Source organism: Agelaius phoeniceus, chromosome 6 (assembly GCF_051311805.1).
Source record: "Agelaius phoeniceus isolate bAgePho1 chromosome 6, bAgePho1.hap1, whole genome shotgun sequence".
Taxonomy (NCBI): domain Eukaryota; kingdom Metazoa; phylum Chordata; class Aves; order Passeriformes; family Icteridae; genus Agelaius; species Agelaius phoeniceus.
In genome coordinates, this window is record NC_135270.1 from 8,617,159 (window position 1) to 8,635,653 (window position 18,495).

The 18,495-nt window shown below is 44.2% G+C and overlaps 2 protein-coding genes across 5 annotated transcripts in view; one reads left to right on the forward strand and one right to left on the reverse strand.

Annotated features, from left to right (window-relative positions):
* CCND1 (cyclin D1) lies at nucleotides 1–16,755 on the forward strand. 2 transcript variants are annotated; one of them, XM_054634859.2, is made up of 5 exons: nucleotides 1–392; nucleotides 2,111–2,326; nucleotides 2,760–2,919; nucleotides 7,983–8,131; nucleotides 13,226–16,755. In XM_054634859.2, the coding sequence occupies exons 1-5, from the start codon at nucleotides 195–197 to the stop codon at nucleotides 13,379–13,381; spliced, it is 879 nt and encodes a 292-aa protein (XP_054490834.1). In that variant the 5' UTR covers nucleotides 1–194; the 3' UTR covers nucleotides 13,382–16,755. The 2 variants fall into 2 exon arrangements, with proteins under 2 accessions (XP_054490834.1, XP_077035695.1); XM_077179580.1 differs by lacking the exon at nucleotides 1–392 and adding an exon at nucleotides 1,790–2,020.
* LTO1 (LTO1 maturation factor of ABCE1) overlaps nucleotides 3,726–18,495 on the reverse strand; it is a 25,499-nt gene continuing 10,729 nt past the window's right edge. Inside the window, exons 5-6 of one of the 3 annotated variants that reach the window (XR_013182666.1) lie at nucleotides 12,610–12,911; nucleotides 3,726–4,714 (exon numbers count right to left, since the gene is read on the reverse strand). Coding sequence is in view for 2 of the 3 variants with exons in the window: in XM_077179581.1 (XP_077035696.1) it covers nucleotides 12,669–12,911 (243 nt within the window). In the remaining variant the exon portion in view is untranslated. Of the gene's footprint in view, nucleotides 4,715–12,015; nucleotides 12,912–18,495 lie in introns of those variants that run through there. The other 2 variants (XM_077179582.1, XM_077179581.1) reach the window with 2 other exon arrangements.

Genomic DNA, 18,495 nt, shown 5'->3' on the forward strand with positions numbered 1-18,495 from the left:
CAACAGTAACGTCACAGAGACTACACCAGGAGAGTTTTGTTGGAAGTTAGAAAGTTTTTCAGCCTCCAGAGGGCTGTAGCGGCAGTAGCAGAAGCAGCATCCAAGGGACTCCTGGAAGGGGAAGAGAGAGAGAGCGAGCGAGCGACTGACTCAGTCCTGCTGCAGAGAACTGACTCGAGGCGACGAAGGCAGACATGGAACATCAGCTGCTGTGCTGCGAGGTGGAGACCATCCGACGAGCCTACCTGGATGCCAACCTCCTCAATGACAGGGTGCTGCAGACAATGCTCAAGGCGGAGGAGACCTGCTCGCCCTCCGTCTCCTACTTCAAGTGCGTGCAGAAAGAAATCTTGCCATATATGAGGAAAATAGTTGCCACTTGGATGCTGGAGGTTTGTATCTTTCGGCGACTTTTTTTCCCTGCAAGCTCCGGCCACCGAAACGAATTAATGCGGGGGAGCCGCTGCCCCATCTCCCGCCCCCCCTGCCTTTCCCCCGGGATCGCTTCCCCGGCTCGGCACACGTTGCCTGCCCTCGGAGACGCCCGCGTGGAGCGAGGGGACGCGGCCCGAGGTGGCGGCGGCCGCCGGCTCCGTGTCCCCGCTGCCGCCGCCGGGTCCCGGCGCCGAGGGGCGGCGGACGAGACCCCCCCCCAGCCCCATCCCCGCCCGGTGCCCCCGGGGCTCGGGGGGTGCCCGGCACCTTTTCCGGCCGTCGGGGCTCGGCGGTGCCGGGGCAGAGCCGGCTCGGGGCTCCCCCGGCCCGGCGGGGAGCGGCTCCGGCCCGGCCGCCGAGCCCTCGGCCGCGCCGCCAGCCCCTGCTGCCAGCCCGTGTTTTCTGGGGGATTTTTTATTTTAAATTAATATCCTTGTACACGTATGCAAGCGGCTGCCCGTGCCAGTATTATGCGCCATCTTTGTTCTTTTATTTGCAAAGCAAAAGTGTTTATTAATCGGGAGAAAAACGAAGAAAGTCCCGGGGAGCAAAGCCAAGGGTGTGTGTGTGTGTGTGTGTGTGTGCGTGTGTGTGTGGCGGGGGGGAGCGGGGGAAGGGGCCGGGGGAGGAAGGTCGGGGGCCGGGGGACCCCGCTGGGGCTGCGGGCAGGGGGACCGGCCCGAGGGGCTCCGGCGTTTCTGGGGGGAGCTGCAGGGTGAAAGTTTCTTTGTTCAGCGTGAAGAGAGGCTGGAGCTGCGGTCACCCCTCAAAGGCACGCTTGTGCTGCGGCAGCGAGCGGCAAGGTCGCTGGGAAAAACCAGTTGGAAAGGGCCTGGTCCCTGGCGAGACACGTCTGGGGGGGATCCCAGAGGGAGCCCCAGGAGCTGGGCTACATTTTCATGCCTTTTCGGAAGCCCTGGGTGCCCGCGATGTATTTTTAATTAATTTTTGAAACCGCAGCGCCCTGCCTTGCTGTGGGAAATGTCGCGCCCGGCTGTGCTGCAGGGCGAGAGAGGGAGGCGGTGGATTTCACTTCGGGGGATCCTCCTGGAGCCCCCCAGCAGCACCAGAGGCACGGGGCTCGGTAAAGGACCCCCGCCGCTTCATTTTCAGCCTTTTTTGAGAGCTCCAATTATTTTTTAAATATTTTTAAATATTTTTTGAAAAGATGACGTCTGGGGAAATGAGGCTGGACGCCACCTTTGTGTCTCGACCGGAGGGGAATCGGCAGCACAACGGCGAATTAGATGAAAAAATAAAAGCGAAATAAATAAATCCGGGGCCGAGCCCGGCTCTGCACCCCGTTACCGACCACGGGGGTTAGCATTTTCCTCCGCTTTCTGTCTTCTTCCCTTTTTAAAAATTTGTTCTTAGGGGCTGAAAAACTGGGCACAGACCTCTTCTTCGATTACCCTCCTCCCCTTTTGCCATGAATCGCCTGCGGGTTTCTAACGCAATATTTCCCCCCACTTTGTCACTCGTGACTTTCATTTTCTTTGATGCCGCTGCTTTTCCCATATTTATCCATTTTCCCCAACTGCGTTTCCTCCTCGTCTCCTTCAACCTTGCCCTTCAAAGCCTGGGGGTGAGGGAGGAGGGAGGGCGAGAGCAGCGGGACAAGCCTGGCTTTCGCCTCAATTAAATTATTCTTCAACGATCTCTCTCCTTCTTGCAGGTTTGCGAGGAGCAGAAGTGCGAAGAGGAAGTTTTCCCCTTGGCTATGAATTATTTGGACAGATTTTTGTCGTTCGAACCCCTCAAGAAAAGCCGATTGCAATTGCTCGGAGCTACCTGCATGTTTGTGGCTTCAAAAATGAAGGAAACTATTCCTCTGACCGCAGAAAAACTGTGCATTTATACAGATAACTCCATTAGACCCGACGAATTACTGGTAATTTCACGTTCAGTCACTTCAAGAATAAAAAAAAAAAAAATCGATGCAAAAATATTAAAAAAAAAAATAGGGGAAAATGACGGCAACGCCGCACGTTGGGAAGCGGCGGGCGGGAGCTGCGGATGCGGCGGCGGGCCGGGATGGGGCCGGGATGGGATCGGGATCGGGAGCGGCACCGGCTCCCCCCGCGCGGCCGGCCCGGCGCTGGGCGGCCCGCGGGCTCCCCCTGGCGGCCGCGGCGGGCGCTACCCCGGCGCGGGGGGACCCCCGCGGGCCGCCCCGAGCCCGGCCCGGCGCTGCCGCTGCCGCTGCTGCCGAGCCCCGGCACCACCGTGTGCGAGCGGCTCTAACCACGCTCCCCCCCACCCCACCCCCTTCTCCTTCCTCTTCTCTCCTTCCCCCTTCCCGTCCCTCTCTGTTCTCTTTGCAGCAAATGGAGCTGCTGCTGGTGAATAAGCTGAAATGGAATCTGGCCGCAATGACCCCCCACGATTTCATTGAACATTTCCTCACTAAAATGCCTCTGGCAGAGGACACCAAGCAGATCATCCGTAAACATGCTCAGACTTTTGTGGCTCTGTGCGCTACAGGTATGAGCCCTGCACGTTGCGCAAAGCGCGTTGCTCCCCGACACCATGCGCCCACCCCCTGGCTTGTAAAGCTTCCCGTAGCTGTCGGTCTCAGAGCTGCGGGGAGGTAGTTTAAGCCCCGATTATTGCCCCTTGTTTGCAGAAGGTGGATTACTTTGCCAGAGGTAAGTTTTTTTATTTTCAGAAGATATTTCGCTTCTGAGTCGGAGTTTCGTGTGGATGTCAGGGAGGGAGAGGGACGCCCCCCCATCACTCTCTGTAGCTCAGCGTGGTGTGATTTCACGATTTCCTCGCCTCCCCACACCGGGTTCGTGTGGGGGCTGCAAAAGGCTCACCGCCCGTGCAGGGAATCCTTCCTTCCCTGTGTGGATTCATTCTTTAGGATGAGGCAGAGGGAGATTTTCCCTGTGAATGGCACTGCGTGGGGGTTTTAAACCTTCCCTCTTCAAGCTGCCTCTTACCCCCCCCTCCCCTCGCCCCGTTCCTCCTCGGTGGCCGGTGGATTGGAGGAGGGCCACGCGGCACGGAGGCTTTTCCTGGCACAGGACCGAGCCGCTGCCATCTGCACCCTCGTGACCACGTGCTGTGCTGGAGCCATGAGCAGGGCCAGCCTCCAAAGACGCCAAGGAGCCGTGGCATCCACGCTCCAAAACCTCGGCGGGACGGACGCGCGCGGCCGGTGGCACCCGCTGGTGCCGTCTAGCCTTGTTCTCCAGAGGCTGGATTTGGTGTGAAAAGGTGGAAGGAAGATGGCAGGAGCTCAGAAGGAACAAAAAAAAAAAAAAAAACAACCCAAAAAGTTTAAAAAAAAAAAAAAGTTTTATTTCACAGAACCAACCCCTCTGCAAGGCCTTAAAGGTAGAACGACCAAGCCATAAAAGAGAAGTTTATAAACACTGGCGTTGCTCTTCATCTTGGGCCTAAAATCAGCGTGAGGGGCAGCTCATAGGTGAGGTTGCCTGGAGCAATGCTTGGTGCTGGGAGCGCCACAACCTTCAAACACCGCCAGGAACATTTTGGGAAAGTCCAGTGTGTCCCTCCATGCCAGGTTCTGCCAGATACGAGGCTGCTGCGACTCTGGAGGCATGATTTGCTAAGTTTGGAGCTAAAAAGAACGGCCACCCGGGCTCCCCTTTGGATGTGGGGATGTTTAACCTAGGTTGTCGTGTTGGCAATGACAGGGATGAAAGCAAGAGTAGTTCAAAGGTTGGAGACTTGCTAAGAGTCCAGTACTTTGATCTACTGTCGGTGTTGTTATGTTTCTTTTAGGAAGCACATCCAGAGCCTTTATTTAACACTGCTACACACCACAGCTGCAGAATGGATCAGTAAATGAGAACCATGTTCTGGGAGTTGTACTGAGCTTTTAACAAAACCGGTGCTGAGCTCACCAGTTGGGGCCCTCTTGAGCTCCCTACTGGAGCTGGGAATATTGCCTGGGGAAGGAGCGCTCAGGAAGGCTGCCACTAGGCTCTGTGTTTTTATTGTTATTTTTGGATGTCAGGGGTCTCTCTACCTTTTTGCTTTTCTCATGACTTCTTTGTTGGCTAGTGAAGATCACATGTGGCTTAAGCAGCATCTGGACTTTGCTTTGCTGTTGCTGGGTTGTGCTGCATTTCCCCTTGCCAAAACGAACCTAGATGGACTGCAAATGCCTTGTGCTGCCTGGATGCTGTGGGGCCCGATCCAAAGTCCACTGGAAACACTGACAGCTCGCTTAAGTGGCCTCAGGGGCAAGTGCAGTCTCTCCTCTGCCTGTATCCTCTTCTGTAAAGGAGGTTCTCCTGTGAAGAGACTGCAAAATAATGCTTGCTTAGAAAACAAACCCTTGGCCAGTTGGCTTACCAAGGTGAAGCCTGTGGAAGTGTTTGTAGATGAGTGTGTATGTGTTTGCTCCAGAAAAAGAAGGTTACACTGCAAGGTGGAGTTCGGGGGAATTCCTCCTAGGCTCCCCTCTCCAGTTGTCTGGTTAGTAGAAGTAGAAGTGGATTTGTTTGATTTGGTTTGGTTTTGAAAAATCCATTTTCACCAAAGGATGCCTTTGTGCTGTGGTAGGTTTGGGAGAAAAAGCAAAAAAGAAAAAAAAAAGAAAAGAGAAAAGAAAAAAAAATTACCAGGGCTTGTTTGAAGTTAACACATAATTGAGCTTAATGAATGGGACTTTGGCATGGCAGGGCAAGGCAGGGAGAGCTCAAAAGGAAGCAGGCCTCTTTTGGCCCAAGTTAAGACTGGTGTTGAGGGAGAACTGCAGCTCTATACAAGCATAACAATGAATAGCAACAAATATTGGAGCTTCAGCATTTCATTATGTTCCTCTGGTTATCAAAACATACCAGGCTCATTATTATTATTATTATTGTTATTATTATTATTGCTGTTATTATTGTTACTGCTTTGGTCCTCTCCAAAGGAGAAAGAAAGATCTCCCTTTGAAATGAGCACGTTACAATTCTCCCATTCTCCGGCCTTTATAAAATTGGAAGTCTCAAGGTATGTGACCAGTTGGAACCTGTTGCATCTTGCAGCAAGTGATTTATGTTCACAGTTTTGATTTGCCTCAATGAAAAGATTTTCATTCATAGCCCCCAGCTCTCCAGACGGATGGAATTGCTGCTCCATTTAAAAAGGAAAAGGGGTGACTCGCCTTGTTAGGAATTTTTTTAAAGCGCTGCAGCGCCTATATGCCTGCTTTGTCCTCCCTTCAGGGTGGCTGGCATTCTTCTCTCTCCTCCCCCTCCTCTCTCTCTCCCTCTCTCTCTTTTTAACAACGCTGAAGTTGTTTATTCTTTTTGGATGAAGTCTCAGATAGGCTACTGGGGATGTGTGCTTCAATTGATGGGGCCCCCTACCCCATTGTGGCTGTGTCAGGTCTAATTCATCTCACCGAAGCCCCCTTGTTCCTGAGTGCTCAATAGCGCAAGATGAGGCGATGGAGGCTGACAATGATGCCACACTCTTCACTTGGGGGCATCCAATTACAGGCGAGAGGGGCCCCCTGATTAATATGCTGAAATTAGTGGCCTCTGCCACAAATAATTCCTTGTTGAGTTGCAACAAAAAGGCAGTCCATGCTGCTTGTCTGGAGTGGTTATAGGGACAGACACAAACTGGTCATTTAAACTTCATTATCACTTTTCCACCTTGGAAAGAATGAGGGTGTGACTATGAATTCATGTTCTTGTTTACTGCTCCATTTAAAAGAAGAACACAAATATTAATCCCAAACGTGATCCTGTCAGGACGGGCTCATTAAAGTGACACATTTTGGTCATGTCCCGTTTGTGGAGCATCGTAAACAGTGTCGGGAAGGCACTGCCACTCTACCCCTCTGAGCAGCCCCATCCTGGTGGGATCCCTGCTGGGAATCCCCCATTTCCAAAGTCCACCTGCAGTTCTGTGTCGCTATTTCAGTTCAGGATTGGCTTTGGAATGGCAGAGTTTTGGGGGTTTTTTTGGGAATGACAGCAGCTTGCTAGAAGGTGGGTGTGTTTATATCTGCCTGGAAACAAGCAGGTTAGGAAAAGGGGGCAAGCCAAATTTATTTTGATGTGTTTATTTTAAGATAAACGAGATGACTTTAGCTCAGGCTTGCCTTTTTGCTGGCAGTGCATCCTCAAAGCTTGGCCAGAGTTTCGTGTATCAGTTTAGTTTTGGAGGTTTGCAGGATGCTGGGCCAAGTGCCCCTTTGAAGGTGGATATTGGTCAAGGCCACAGTGGAGTGTCAGAGGTGTCTGAATAAACAGATTCAGAGCCAGGACTTCCATGGAGTCCTGAAGGCTTTAGTTCCACTGGTAAAACATTTACACAAAAGTTATTTTATCATAATAAAGGAGATGCATGATTTAATACTTAAACAGTTCCACTGAGCCCTCTAAGCTGTCCATTCCTTTGATTTCATTCAGGGGTTTGACAGATGGTTTATATTTTTCCAACCCAGAGGAAGTTGTATTCTGATAAAAGCTGAAGGAATGTATCTCAGGTTCTGGTGTACATTGCGGTGTTTCCCTTTCTCCCTCACAAAACTGGACCTTGACCTGTGCCACTTGCTTCCTTTGTTCCTGATTCTCCTCCAAGGTGTGCACTGCCACAGATCAAATGCATTCCTGCTCAGCAGAAAAGAGTCTTATCATTAAAATGTAGACTATTATTATTATTTAAAAAAAACCTAGAAAAACTCAAACCAAACCAAACAAACCCAAAGGAGAAACATGCTAAATGGCAGAGATAGCCCCTTAAGGGATCCTGGGAGTGGCTTTGTGGAGAGACCTACAGCAATGCAGTCTGGAAGGGGGCCCAGCCTCTTGTCAGCATGGTGTCACATCAGAATGTAACTGATTGTCCGCCAATTCTTGGGACCCCCGTCACTTAGTTATGCCACATTTACATTAAATCCCTGTTGCCAGGATGGATGGCAGCCACTGACAAGAGACTAGGTTGAGACAAAGCATTTTTAAGATGAAACCTTAATTTAAATATGGATTATCTGCCTCCTGACAGGGTTAAGCAGTCTTTCTCTTTTCTTTCTTTTTGTTGATGTTGTTGTTCATTAAAGCAATATTCCTTTGAGTGTCAGAGCAAAGGTTTCTGCTTTAAAGGGGCCCAGGACTCGTTGTTAGAGTGCACCTTGGATCTGACCGTGCAAAACACTGCAGGATGTGAACAGGTTTTCTCAGATGTGCAGTGCCATTGGCCCCCCCTGGCATTACTCACAGGAGCAAAGCATTTAAACCTGGACAAACGGGGGCCCTGCTTATGATAAAAGTACCTCTGAGTGATGAATGGCCTCCCAGGCCCAGTGCTAGGAAGGGCCACTCTCTGCAGAGCAGTTGCTCATGTGGATAAGTGTTTGCAGGTTTGGACCTGTAAGAGTTTTACAGCAGGAGGCACCTTTCTGCTCACCATTTTCACTGCCTTTTTGGATGCAATAGTTGGCAGCTGAAAACCATGCTGGTACAAAGAGTGTATGTGTATGGACAGGCTTCTCCTAAAGCAATCATTTCAGTCTTCTTTTTTTTTCTTTTTTTTTTTTCTTTTTTTTTTTTTTCTCTCCTTTCTTCATACAGATATTAAATTTATTTCAAACCCACCCTCCATGATCGCAGCTGGCAGCGTGGTAGCAGCTGTGCAAGGCCTGCATCTGGGGAACACTAACACTTTCCTCTCCTATCAATGCCTCACACATTTCCTATCACAAGTTATCAAATGTGATCCGGTAAGTGACTCTTCCTCTCGGTTGATCTCCTGCATTAAGGGTTTTTTTAAGAATGAATGCCTGCTTGCTGCATGGGAGCTGATCTGACAGTAAATCTTGGGGAAGGTCAAGCCTCAGAGTGGGGGTTCTCAATGTGTTCTCTTGTGCCCAGCCTGCTCGTTTGGCTGTTGTGATGCCCACTGTGATAATCTGCGGTGCCTGGTTGGGAATGGCACATCCAGCTCTGGTGTTTGGGACAGGAGGAAGCCCTGCCCCTCCTTAGGATGTGGCAGAGGCCGTTTTACAGGGGCTCCTGGTTTAATTACCCCCGTTTGGCTGGGGGTAATTAAACCAGGAGCCCCTGTAAAACAAAACTTGGGGAATAAGACCAGGAAACAGTTGCTGAGACCTTGTGGTAACTCTGACCTTATCTTTGACCATTCTTGAGGCCTTTTATTGTGCCAAGTGGTGTGAAAAAGCTCTTCTTAAAAGAGTTCTAATGATCTAATTTGGTTTATTACGTGCTGGACCTTCACAGTAGCTGGTATTGAATTCCTTTTTGGAACGAGTGCTTGTCCCACGACTTTCTGACAAGGTAGATGGTCCTCACAGGACCCTTCATTTTGCCCTGCAGCTTCCAGGAGATGCACATCAGTAACTAGTGAGCAATAAACCTTTCATGAGTGAATGGGCCAGGAAGGGAGCCTACAAGGAAGACCTAAAGTCAATGATCCATGTCATAATGGTGTGTGAAGTTGGGGCAGAGTTGAGCTTTGTTTTGTAACAATGTGGAAGACCAATAAATGGATGCTTTAAAAAGGTTCTTGTGAGGTCTCCAAGAGCTGGACAATGAGTCAAATAAAGACAACTCTGTGGTTAGGAGCAGAATCTTGGAGATGCTGTTCAATTATTTTACATGTTAATAATTTAAATGCATAGAAAACTGTCCCAGTCCAGCCACTGCAAAACTGGGTTTGTGTAATTGGGCTTTGTTGATGGGATCGAGCAATTTCATTGCAATTAATTATTCTCAAATGAATATTTTACCTTTGATAGACTGTGTGAAACAATTGCTGAAAAATGCAGTATCTCAGCTTGTTATTTTATGTTATCACCTGAACAGTGCCTCAGTATTGAGCACGTTCTTCTTGCCACTTATCTCACTGCAGCTGAAGTAATACAGTGTGGAAGTGTTAAATGCTCTAAGCACCCCAAATGCTGAATGCTCTTAAGAAATGCTGAACTAATGGGTTGCTCCGTTTGGTATGCACGTGTGATGCTTTCAGTCAGTTTGTGAGCAATGCAAATAATTCCAGTGTGTGGTTGGCCACTGTCCAGGGTGAGATGTTTGAAGCAGGTACTGAGGGAAAATGCTTGCTATCTGTCCAGGCAGCATCTTGATTCAAGCAAGATGATTTAACCATTCCTGATACTGGGCACTGAAGTGGATTCTCTCACATCATGCAGAACAACAGCCTGTCCTTATGTGACTTGACTTAGTTGATGGCACAGCTCTTGAAAAAGAAAACAAAGTTGCTTTAGCAAGAAAAGAGGATATTTTTTTAATGATTTCATTTTAATTGTCCTGTGTCATTGCAAGGCCACAATCTGTCTGACCTGGGCTTGGTTAACAGCTTGAAAAGGGAGTAACACCCCTCCAGCTTCCAGTGTTAAATATATTCTCGTGTTAGGCAGAAATAAGGATTTTGTATGGATTCCTACAGAAAATTAGCATCACAAAGCTCTGTGTATGCACAGGTATATTGCTGTGTTTGGAGTGGAATAAGGGAACAGCAGCTTCCACTGCAGTTGTTCTGGGAGAGGAATCAGCTTGGTTTCATACAGAGCATGATTCCCCTGCAGGGAGACTTTCCCAAAATACCTGTCTGTGTGACCCATGGTATCAAATGCCATTCCTGCTATCCCATTTCACTAGGATTTGTATGGGACCAGTGATGGTTCCCCTTGTCAGGAACAGGTTTTATGTTGGATAGGCTTGGAATGTTAAGAGCAGGGCTGGTGTTCCCCCTGATGATCTGTTAGCTGGAGCACAGGTCTGTTGGATTTCAGGTTACATAATTACACTTTTTTACCTTTAGTCTCAAAGAGAGCTGAATCTAAAGCAAAATGAATATCACCTGATTGGAATTCCTTTATGGTTCATGTTTATGTGTTGGTAGGAGTCCAATTTCCCATTTTGCCTTTGATCAGGGGTAATTAGAAGTCAGATAATCACAATTAGAAGTCTTGGGCTGTCTTCCATCATTCTATTCTTGACCCCATCATCCAAACAGATGGAATTTTACCTGACATTCATTTCCAGGCCAGAAATTTGCTGAACTAGATTAGATTGGGTCTCCATGCTGTCTGTTAGTGCACTGGAATTCGCCTCCTGCCTGCCCCTTCTCAGAGGCACCTTCAAACATGTGCTTGTTATCCAGAACGGGTCAGGCAGGAACAAAGGATTTCCAAGCAGTTCCTTTTTTGTTGTTGTTTGTTTCCTTTCCTGTGTGACCCTGGAGCCTGATCATGTCCACTGTGTCTTAAAGGTATTTGACCACATCAGTTAAGCTAGCAAGTCTTTTTTTTTTTTTTTTTTTTTTTTTTTTTCCTTTTTCTTTTTTTTTTCACTGAGGAGCTTAATTAATCCAGGAAGGGTTTATGACCTTGAACAAACTGTGGGCATTGAAAATTTGGGTAGTGAAGCAGAAAAGTTGTTGGGAGAAGTTATCAGAGTAATGCACAAGTTTTGTATTTGCTTTTCAGTGTTGGGAAGTACTGGGAACGAAAACAGCTTTGGTGAGGTTGTTCACAGTGAATTTTATGTTTTGCAGTTGTTTTTTGCTAGCTCTAATGCATTCCTACAGGCAAACCATTTATCTAATAGCCATGTGAATAAGACATGGACAAAATGCCTTAAAGAGTAAAAAAAACGTTTTCATTCAACTGTAGCTTAAGACAGTCTGTTCATAATATATTGTAAAGATTTTTTAAAAAACAGTTACAGCATGCTGCACTCTGAGAATTTTAAATGAAAAAAAAATTCTCTGGGCAAAAAGTACCTTTAAATTACATAGTCCTATGTAATTATTCATAACTGGACTCCAGAGGGAGAAGAATAGGTATTTATAGAAATTCTTTTGAATGGTTTTAGTTTTCAGAGCTCAAACACCATATATGCAAATAGGACTAAAAAAACCCCCTGGAGTTCCCATCAAAACTCACCATAAAATCTACTCCCACCTGAAAAAAAAACCCCTAAAACAAAACCCAAGAAGATTCATTCTGCTCTGAAAAACTAAAATGCTTTCAGTTTGGGCCACTGAATATGCTAAAAGAGAATTATCCCCAGAGGTGGCTTTGTAAAGCCAGGATCACCTAAAGCTGTGCTGGTGTGGACTCTCTACTGTGTCTGTGGTCCAAGGGGGAGCCTTACAGTCAGGATTGATCCATCATATCTGGAGGAGGGCTGGGTGCAGGGACTTCATAGAGACCTTATTGTGGAGGCCAGAGGTATGCAGGAGCCAAAGGCATGATGACTTTAGGATATGAGGCGTTTCTTTTTGTCATTTAAAACGCTGTGTGTCTCTGTCAGGAGGAAATATTACACTAGGCTTTAAACCAGGAAAGGTCATAGGTTATGTGTTTTCAGTGAGCTGTAACTGATGGTCTGATCTGCTTAGAGGTAGGATTAACCTCCCTCTCTCTCAGAAAGGACTTGCAGAGAATTGTTTGCTTGGGTTTCTAATCTTATTTTACCCCAAATGCCATGTGCCCTTATTGGTGGCAGAGGAGATTCTTGTGGTAGTGGAATCAGTGAAAAGCTGGTAGATCACACAAGAAGCCTCTGAATGAAGGCAGAATTGAAACTGGGAAATAAAGAAAACAGCAGGCAGGTCACCCTCTCAGGAAAACAACATTCATTCTCAGTCATGCACATCCTAACACTTTTGACGGCAATTTATCATGGAAGACTGGGTTCACCGCAAGGGCTAACACATGTCATAGGTTAAATCAGAAAAGGCAATGCTGAAAGGAAACTTCAAAGTCCTTCATGCACAGAGTTAAAGATGTTGGGGGGAAAAGCTTACAGTGTTTGTTATAAAGATAAGGGTAAACAGCACGCTGGATGGGTTTTGGCAAAATGCTGCGGGATTGTTTGGGCTGTTTAGGGCATCATTTCTGTGCCACTGCAGTGGGTGTACAGACCTCCACAGCCTGCAGGAAGCTGTGCAGGTTGAGCTAAAAGGCCTTCTCCAATTCTGGTTGCTGGGAATCTGATATCTCTCCTCATGGTGTGGCATAATGCCCTGGGGAAGTTGCCTTTCCCCACCACAGACAGGATATTCCTTAGTTCTTTATGTTTTTTTAATTTCCAGCAAGGCCTGTGCAGCCTCCTGAACACTCAGGAGGAGTGTGTGCACATCCAGCTTGGAGAAAGCACTTTGGAAGTGAGAGGGAAATGTCTCACAAGTGGAAGTGAGAGGAAAATGTCTCACCCTGACTGAGATTTCCAGGTGGATGTGGTGGTAGCTTGGATGGGCATGGTAGTGCATGGTTAGGGAGGTGCTTTGTGGTGCTTCTGAGAGACCTCTCCCCTTTGGGGTCTGGCAGTCCAGTCCATCTCTGGAGATGCTTTCAGGGTTAGGAATTTATCAGCTGCCCACAGCTGGACATTGCAGCAGCTGGCAGGCAATCTCAACATATAAATGGCATTTCTGTCATTGGAATTTAGCCTTGGGAGGAAGGTCAGTGTGGGTGAGCATAGCTTCCAGCAGACTCTGCTGCTGCTGAAGGGTACCTGGGGTAAAAGCAGAAATCACAGTTGTGAGCAGTGGGCTTGTAGAGAGCTGTAAAGAGCACAGGCAGAGAAGCAGCAGTGCAAGGTACAATCTGCAAAAAACCAGGCTTGCTCAGCCAGTCCTTTCACTGTCGGGTGCTTCTGCTCTTCCCACCCTCCTTTCCAGCCTGCTGCTCTCCCAGATAACCTGGTGACATTTCTCTTGCTTTGTCAAGAAACCGGTATTTTAGCCTGTGATCTTTCTAAAGGACTCTTGGGTCTCTCTCTCTCTCTCTCTCTCTCTCCCCCCACCCTTCCATTGCACCCTCCTGCAGGATTGTTTACGAGCCTGCCAAGAACAGATCGAGTCCCTCCTGGAGTCCAGTCTACGCCAGGCACAGCAGCACAACGTATCCTCAGAAACAAAGACTGTAGAGGACGAAGCAGACCTCTCCTGCACACCTACTGATGTGCGAGACGTGAACATTTAAAGAGGACTTCCTAAATGGATTTGCTTGGCAAGAAAAGCAGACAAAGAAAGGGCATCTGAGAAGGAATCGGCGTCAGGATCTCCCCCCCAGAAACCCTTTTCTCCAGGACATTTTTATACCAGAAGGGAAAACCAGTCTTGTTATATTTTTTTTCTTGCTCTGTCTCCCTTCCATCTGTGACTTCAAACAAACAAATAAACAAAAAATACCCCAAAAACTGTCTTAAAAAAAGAAAAAATAGTATTTGCATTACCCCCAGGGGTTTGTGCTACAAAAATAGAGGATTTTATACAATAATAATCAACTAGTTTTTATATTAAAGTGTTCTTGTCTGTATGTTGTAAAAATAGGCATTAACACACGAAATGTCTCCAGGGGAGGTATTAGATTTGATTTCTTACATATAAAACAAACCAACCAACCATTTTTAAAGTAGAAGAGGGTGTTTTTTTTTTAGATAGTAAATGAAATATTCTTTTTCTTTAAAAAGCATAGCTTTAACGCAGTTCTAGGCTTTTCTGTATCTTGCTTGCTTATGCATTTAGTCACTTTATAATTCATCTGTAAATGTTTATTTTATTTCCTTAGGTTTTTTTTTTATCCTCTTCACCTTATAAATGGTTAACGTAACCCATAAGTTAGTGTATATTAGTATGCAGCATTATTATATGTTAATCTTTTTTTTTTTTTTTTGTGCCTGTGGATTGCCTGTGCATTGAGGCATTTGTAGGGTTCCAGCTTAGCATGGTTGGGAAAAGCCAATGTACTACTCATACAGGACCCTATTATAAAGAGAAACCGAAATAGTGACATAATATATTATATTTTTGTAATCTTCCTATTTTTGTAGTTACCTGTGTAAAAATGCTGTTCTGACCCCACAGATATTCAGCCTAATTATGGTCAGGTTCAATCCACAGTTCAGTCTTTTTTTTTTTTTTTTTTGTTCGTTTGTAATATTCTAAAACCATTCCATTCAAAGCACTTTCAGTCCATTAGATATAGGAAATACATTCTTTTATTGTGTGGGAATTTTTTTTTGTTTGTTTGTTTTTTTAATGGAATGGTTTGGAAATATATAAAGTGCTTGTTGGCAAACTTGGAATTGCAAAGCAAGTGCATTTAACTATGGTGTTAGAGGAGAGGTGATTCTTTTTTTCCGAAGGTTGTGTTCCAGTGAGAGAAAATTGCATTCACAAATTGCCAGGATATCTTCCTTTCCTTTTCTATAGAAAAGTTTGGAGTTTAGAATCCTTTGGTGCCAACTCATCTTTATAAATTAGGGGCCTTAAAGGTTCACATATAGGACACATAGTTTTAAGGATTATCGCTAGATGTTTTTACAACTGAAGGTTTTTAAACACTAAAATATATAATTTATAGTTAAGGCTAAAAAGAATATTTATTGCAGAGGATGTTCGTAAGGCCAGTATGATTTGTAAATTAATGCAATCGCCCCTTTTGAAAAAGAAAATCTTTCTACCCTTGATGTTGCAGTTTTAACCCAGCTTATTAAAGCAAAAAAAAGGACACGCTTCAAAGAACAAACCCAAAACCAGGCAGTCTATTTGGCCCCTTCCTATACATTTTCAAAAGCAGTCTAACCATGAAAAAACGCCATAGTTAATAGATATGAAAATTGGAGTACTTGAAAGAAGTTTTTATTCCAGAATATGCCCCGTTTGGTTTTTTTTTTTAATTTAGCTACAAATAGAAAATTTGCACATCTTGGCTATGTATCTTTTTATTATTATTTTAGAAAGTAGCTGAAGGGACGTGGACATAGCTGTTGAAGTTGATGCTCGAGGAGAATGTGATGGTGAAATGTATGTGAGAAAACTGCCGCTAAGGTGTTGATTGTAAAAAAAAAAAAAACACAACAACAACAACAAAAAAAAGAACAAAAAAAGGAAAAAAGATAAAAAATTCAAAAGATAAAAAAAAAAAGAGAAAAAGACAAAAGAAAAGGAGTGGATGCTCCGTTTTTATTGAGCTGCTATGGATAAATTCCCAGCATGGTTTGAAAAAAAAATTAACATTGCTTTTCTGTATCTTTGTCATTGTGTTTTGCTGCTATTTTGTGGATCAGTTTGTTTTTTTTTTTTTTTGTTATACAATGTCATATACTGCCATGTAATAGGTTTTAATTTTCTCATAGAAAATTATATTATTGACATCATTTTTTTTTGTAGATTTTTTTATGTGATCAATTTTTACTTAATGTGATTACTGCTCTATTCCAAAAAAGGTTCCTGTTTCACAATACCTCATACTTCAGTTACCCGTGTCTAGACCAGGTTTTGATGTTCTTACAGTGCCTCATAGTTCTACTGCAAACGGAAATGCATCGAACGTTGCTCTGAATGGGTCTCTGCATTAATTTAAAAACTAGCAGACATTTCAGAAGATCAATTTATGTCAAGGGTTGGTTGTTTTTTGGTTTTGGTTTTTTTTTTTTGGTTTTTTTTTGGTTTTTGTTATGCATTTTATAAAGCTGGATACTTTGTCTGATCTGGGGTTTATTATCATAGTAGTTTTAAGTTGTGTTACTAGCCACATTGATATATGAAAGGTGCATTATAATATAACTCTTGTGTGCCACCTGATGTGGTTCTCCCTCAGCTAGGACACATCATTTGGTATGATAGGTTATCTTCTGGAACTCTAAGTATTTTGTGTGTTTAATCTGTTATGATATACTAGGTTTTTTTGGTTTTTTGGTTTTTTTTGTTTTTTTTTTTTTTATAATTATAGCATAATGCTAATTTAAAAAAAGCCTGTAAATCTCATAAATAAGCCAGCTAACAGAGTTGTATGCTGAAGAATAATCTAGCTGTTGCCTGTATGCTGCTAAACCAAAACAGAATTAGAATTCCTTTTGAGGCAAATGCAGTTAAGATCCTACATAGTGCATAAATAAGCATTGCAATGCTACTAGCAGTCGCAGGACCCAGGAGGACTGGATACATTCTGTCCAAATTTCAGGAACATTTCTTACTGCTTACCTCATAAAACACTTCTGTTTGTGGCATCTCTGTGTCTCTGAACCAAACATGATTATTGAGTTTAGTGCTTGTTGGTTTTATTATGTGTTACACTGAGTGGTAGTGTGTACTGCAAATTTTTTTTGAAATATTGTATGTACTGAAAAAGGCCAAATCCAGATAAGTGGGTTCACGTGCCAACAGAGATGCTTTATTTGTCACATTATTATAACAATCTGTAGTAAGCAAAAGCAATTCAGATTTGTACATTTTTATATTGTACTTATTGGCATCACTGGTCTGAAATGCACATTTTCACCAACAGACCTGTAACAGACAAGTTTCCAGCAAAAAAATCTAAAGTCTAGAAATAAAATTGGTAAAACCCAACTGTTGTCGTTTTTTAATTTACATTTATCTTTAATTGCCTTGAAAATGCTGAATGGTTGTAACTCCCTGGTGCTGTGAGTAAAGCACGTGACATTTTCTAGGTTTGACACATTTGAAAGGCTGAAGGCCTTTTGTGGTTATTTTAGGAAACCGTGGGTGTTTCGAGCCATGGGTAGGTAACTGCCTGCCTGTCACACTAACGTGTCTTTTTAAAGAAGCAAAATATTTTTTTTCCCTGCCTTAAGACTTTATTTTTTCACATTAAAGGAAATTAGTCATATTAAAATGCCCTTTGGTGGTTCATTTGAATAAAGAGTAAAAGAAAGTAGGTGTTGGATGGCACAGAATGCTTGCTGGTATTTTCTCAGTGGAAGGTTTTGTGTCCCACAAGACCTTTACAGAAGACAGTTGGTTTTAAAAGCCAGTTGGTTAAGCTGTCTTCTTCTCTGTGCTTTCCCTCAGACAGCTTTTACAGCTAAGAGAATATGGAATAAACCTGAAAAACACTAAAGCCAACTAAAAAAATGTAAAAAAAGAACTGGACCTAGGACAGGAATTAGATACTATTACAAAATAAAACAAGAAAAAAAATCTAAAACCTGTGTTCCAATACACAATCCAAAATATCTCTCAAAATAGGGGTTGCCTATTAATTAATAGGCAAATATTAATTGATAATAGGTAATTATCAATTACTATTATTATTATTATTATTACTATTATTATTATTTTCAGAGCTGAACACAGCAGAAGAAGCTTATTTTCAGTGGAGATGGTCAAGCTTATAACCTATGTATTTGATTATTTATCCTGTGAATTTTTATCCTGTAAAATATATCCTGTATTTCCTTTAAAAAATGATGCAAAAGGCCAAGTGCTTGTCTCCTCCCTGACACAAATTAGAAATTTGGTATTTGCCTTCTGAGTTTCCCACTGACTAAACTTCACGTTACAACTGATTCTGTGCAGCAAGTTCAGCACAGGAAATGAAAAATGAAACTGCAGAGCTAACTTCTAACGTGTTAATCGTTGTCTGGTGCAGAATAAGCTCCTTTCAGGGCAGTTACCACTAGATGGGAAACCACCTGCATCAGAAGAATCCCAGATGAGTCTGTGTGAGCTTGGTGGTTTCCCACTCATTTCAGCCAGAAACCTGAAGCCTGTGTGGCGTGCTGCAAAATCCCAGGTCAGGTAGGGGAAGTAAAACCAGTATAAATGGGGTCTGGTTTGTTCCTTTTGAAATGGGCAGCTCCTCTGTACGGTGAGTTACACTGGGAGGTGTGAAGCACTGAAAGATGACCTGAAGTAAACTCTCAGGGACTTCAAAAACACATCAAGCCGAAGCTTAAATTGGTCTGGGCCAAAAATGATTCATTTATCCCAGCATAAAAAACCCCAAAAGCCCAGAAAGAACAAATAGCTTTCTTTTGTATGGCTGATAGCTCATCCCTCTGACCTTAAGTATTTGAAAACCAAGTGAGGACACACTTAGGGGATCTTGACTTCTGACAAAAATCTTGTGCTGATAAAAACATTACAGTGATTCAGTGAGAAATGTAAACCTGTGTTTGGTTGAATGTGTTAAGTAGGTTTTGCCATTCCCATCTCTTTTATAAATGCTGTTAAACTGACTTAAGTGTTTGTGACTTAAGTAGATTTAAGCCCACATAGTCAGCTCTGTTATTTACATTTTCCTTCTCCTGAACATCATCTCTAAATGCAGACTCCTAAACTTGAATG

Coding starts and splice junctions, on each gene's coding strand:
- CCND1 (XM_054634859.2), top strand. CDS start 195: ATGGAACATCAGCTGCTGTGCTGCGAGGTGGAGACCATCCGACGAGCC. Junction 393..2,110: donor TTGCCACTTGGATGCTGGAG/GTTTGTATCTTT, acceptor TCCTTCTTGCAG/GTTTGCGAGGAGCAGAAGTG. Junction 8,132..13,225: donor AAGTTATCAAATGTGATCCG/GTAAGTGACTCT, acceptor ACCCTCCTGCAG/GATTGTTTACGAGCCTGCCA.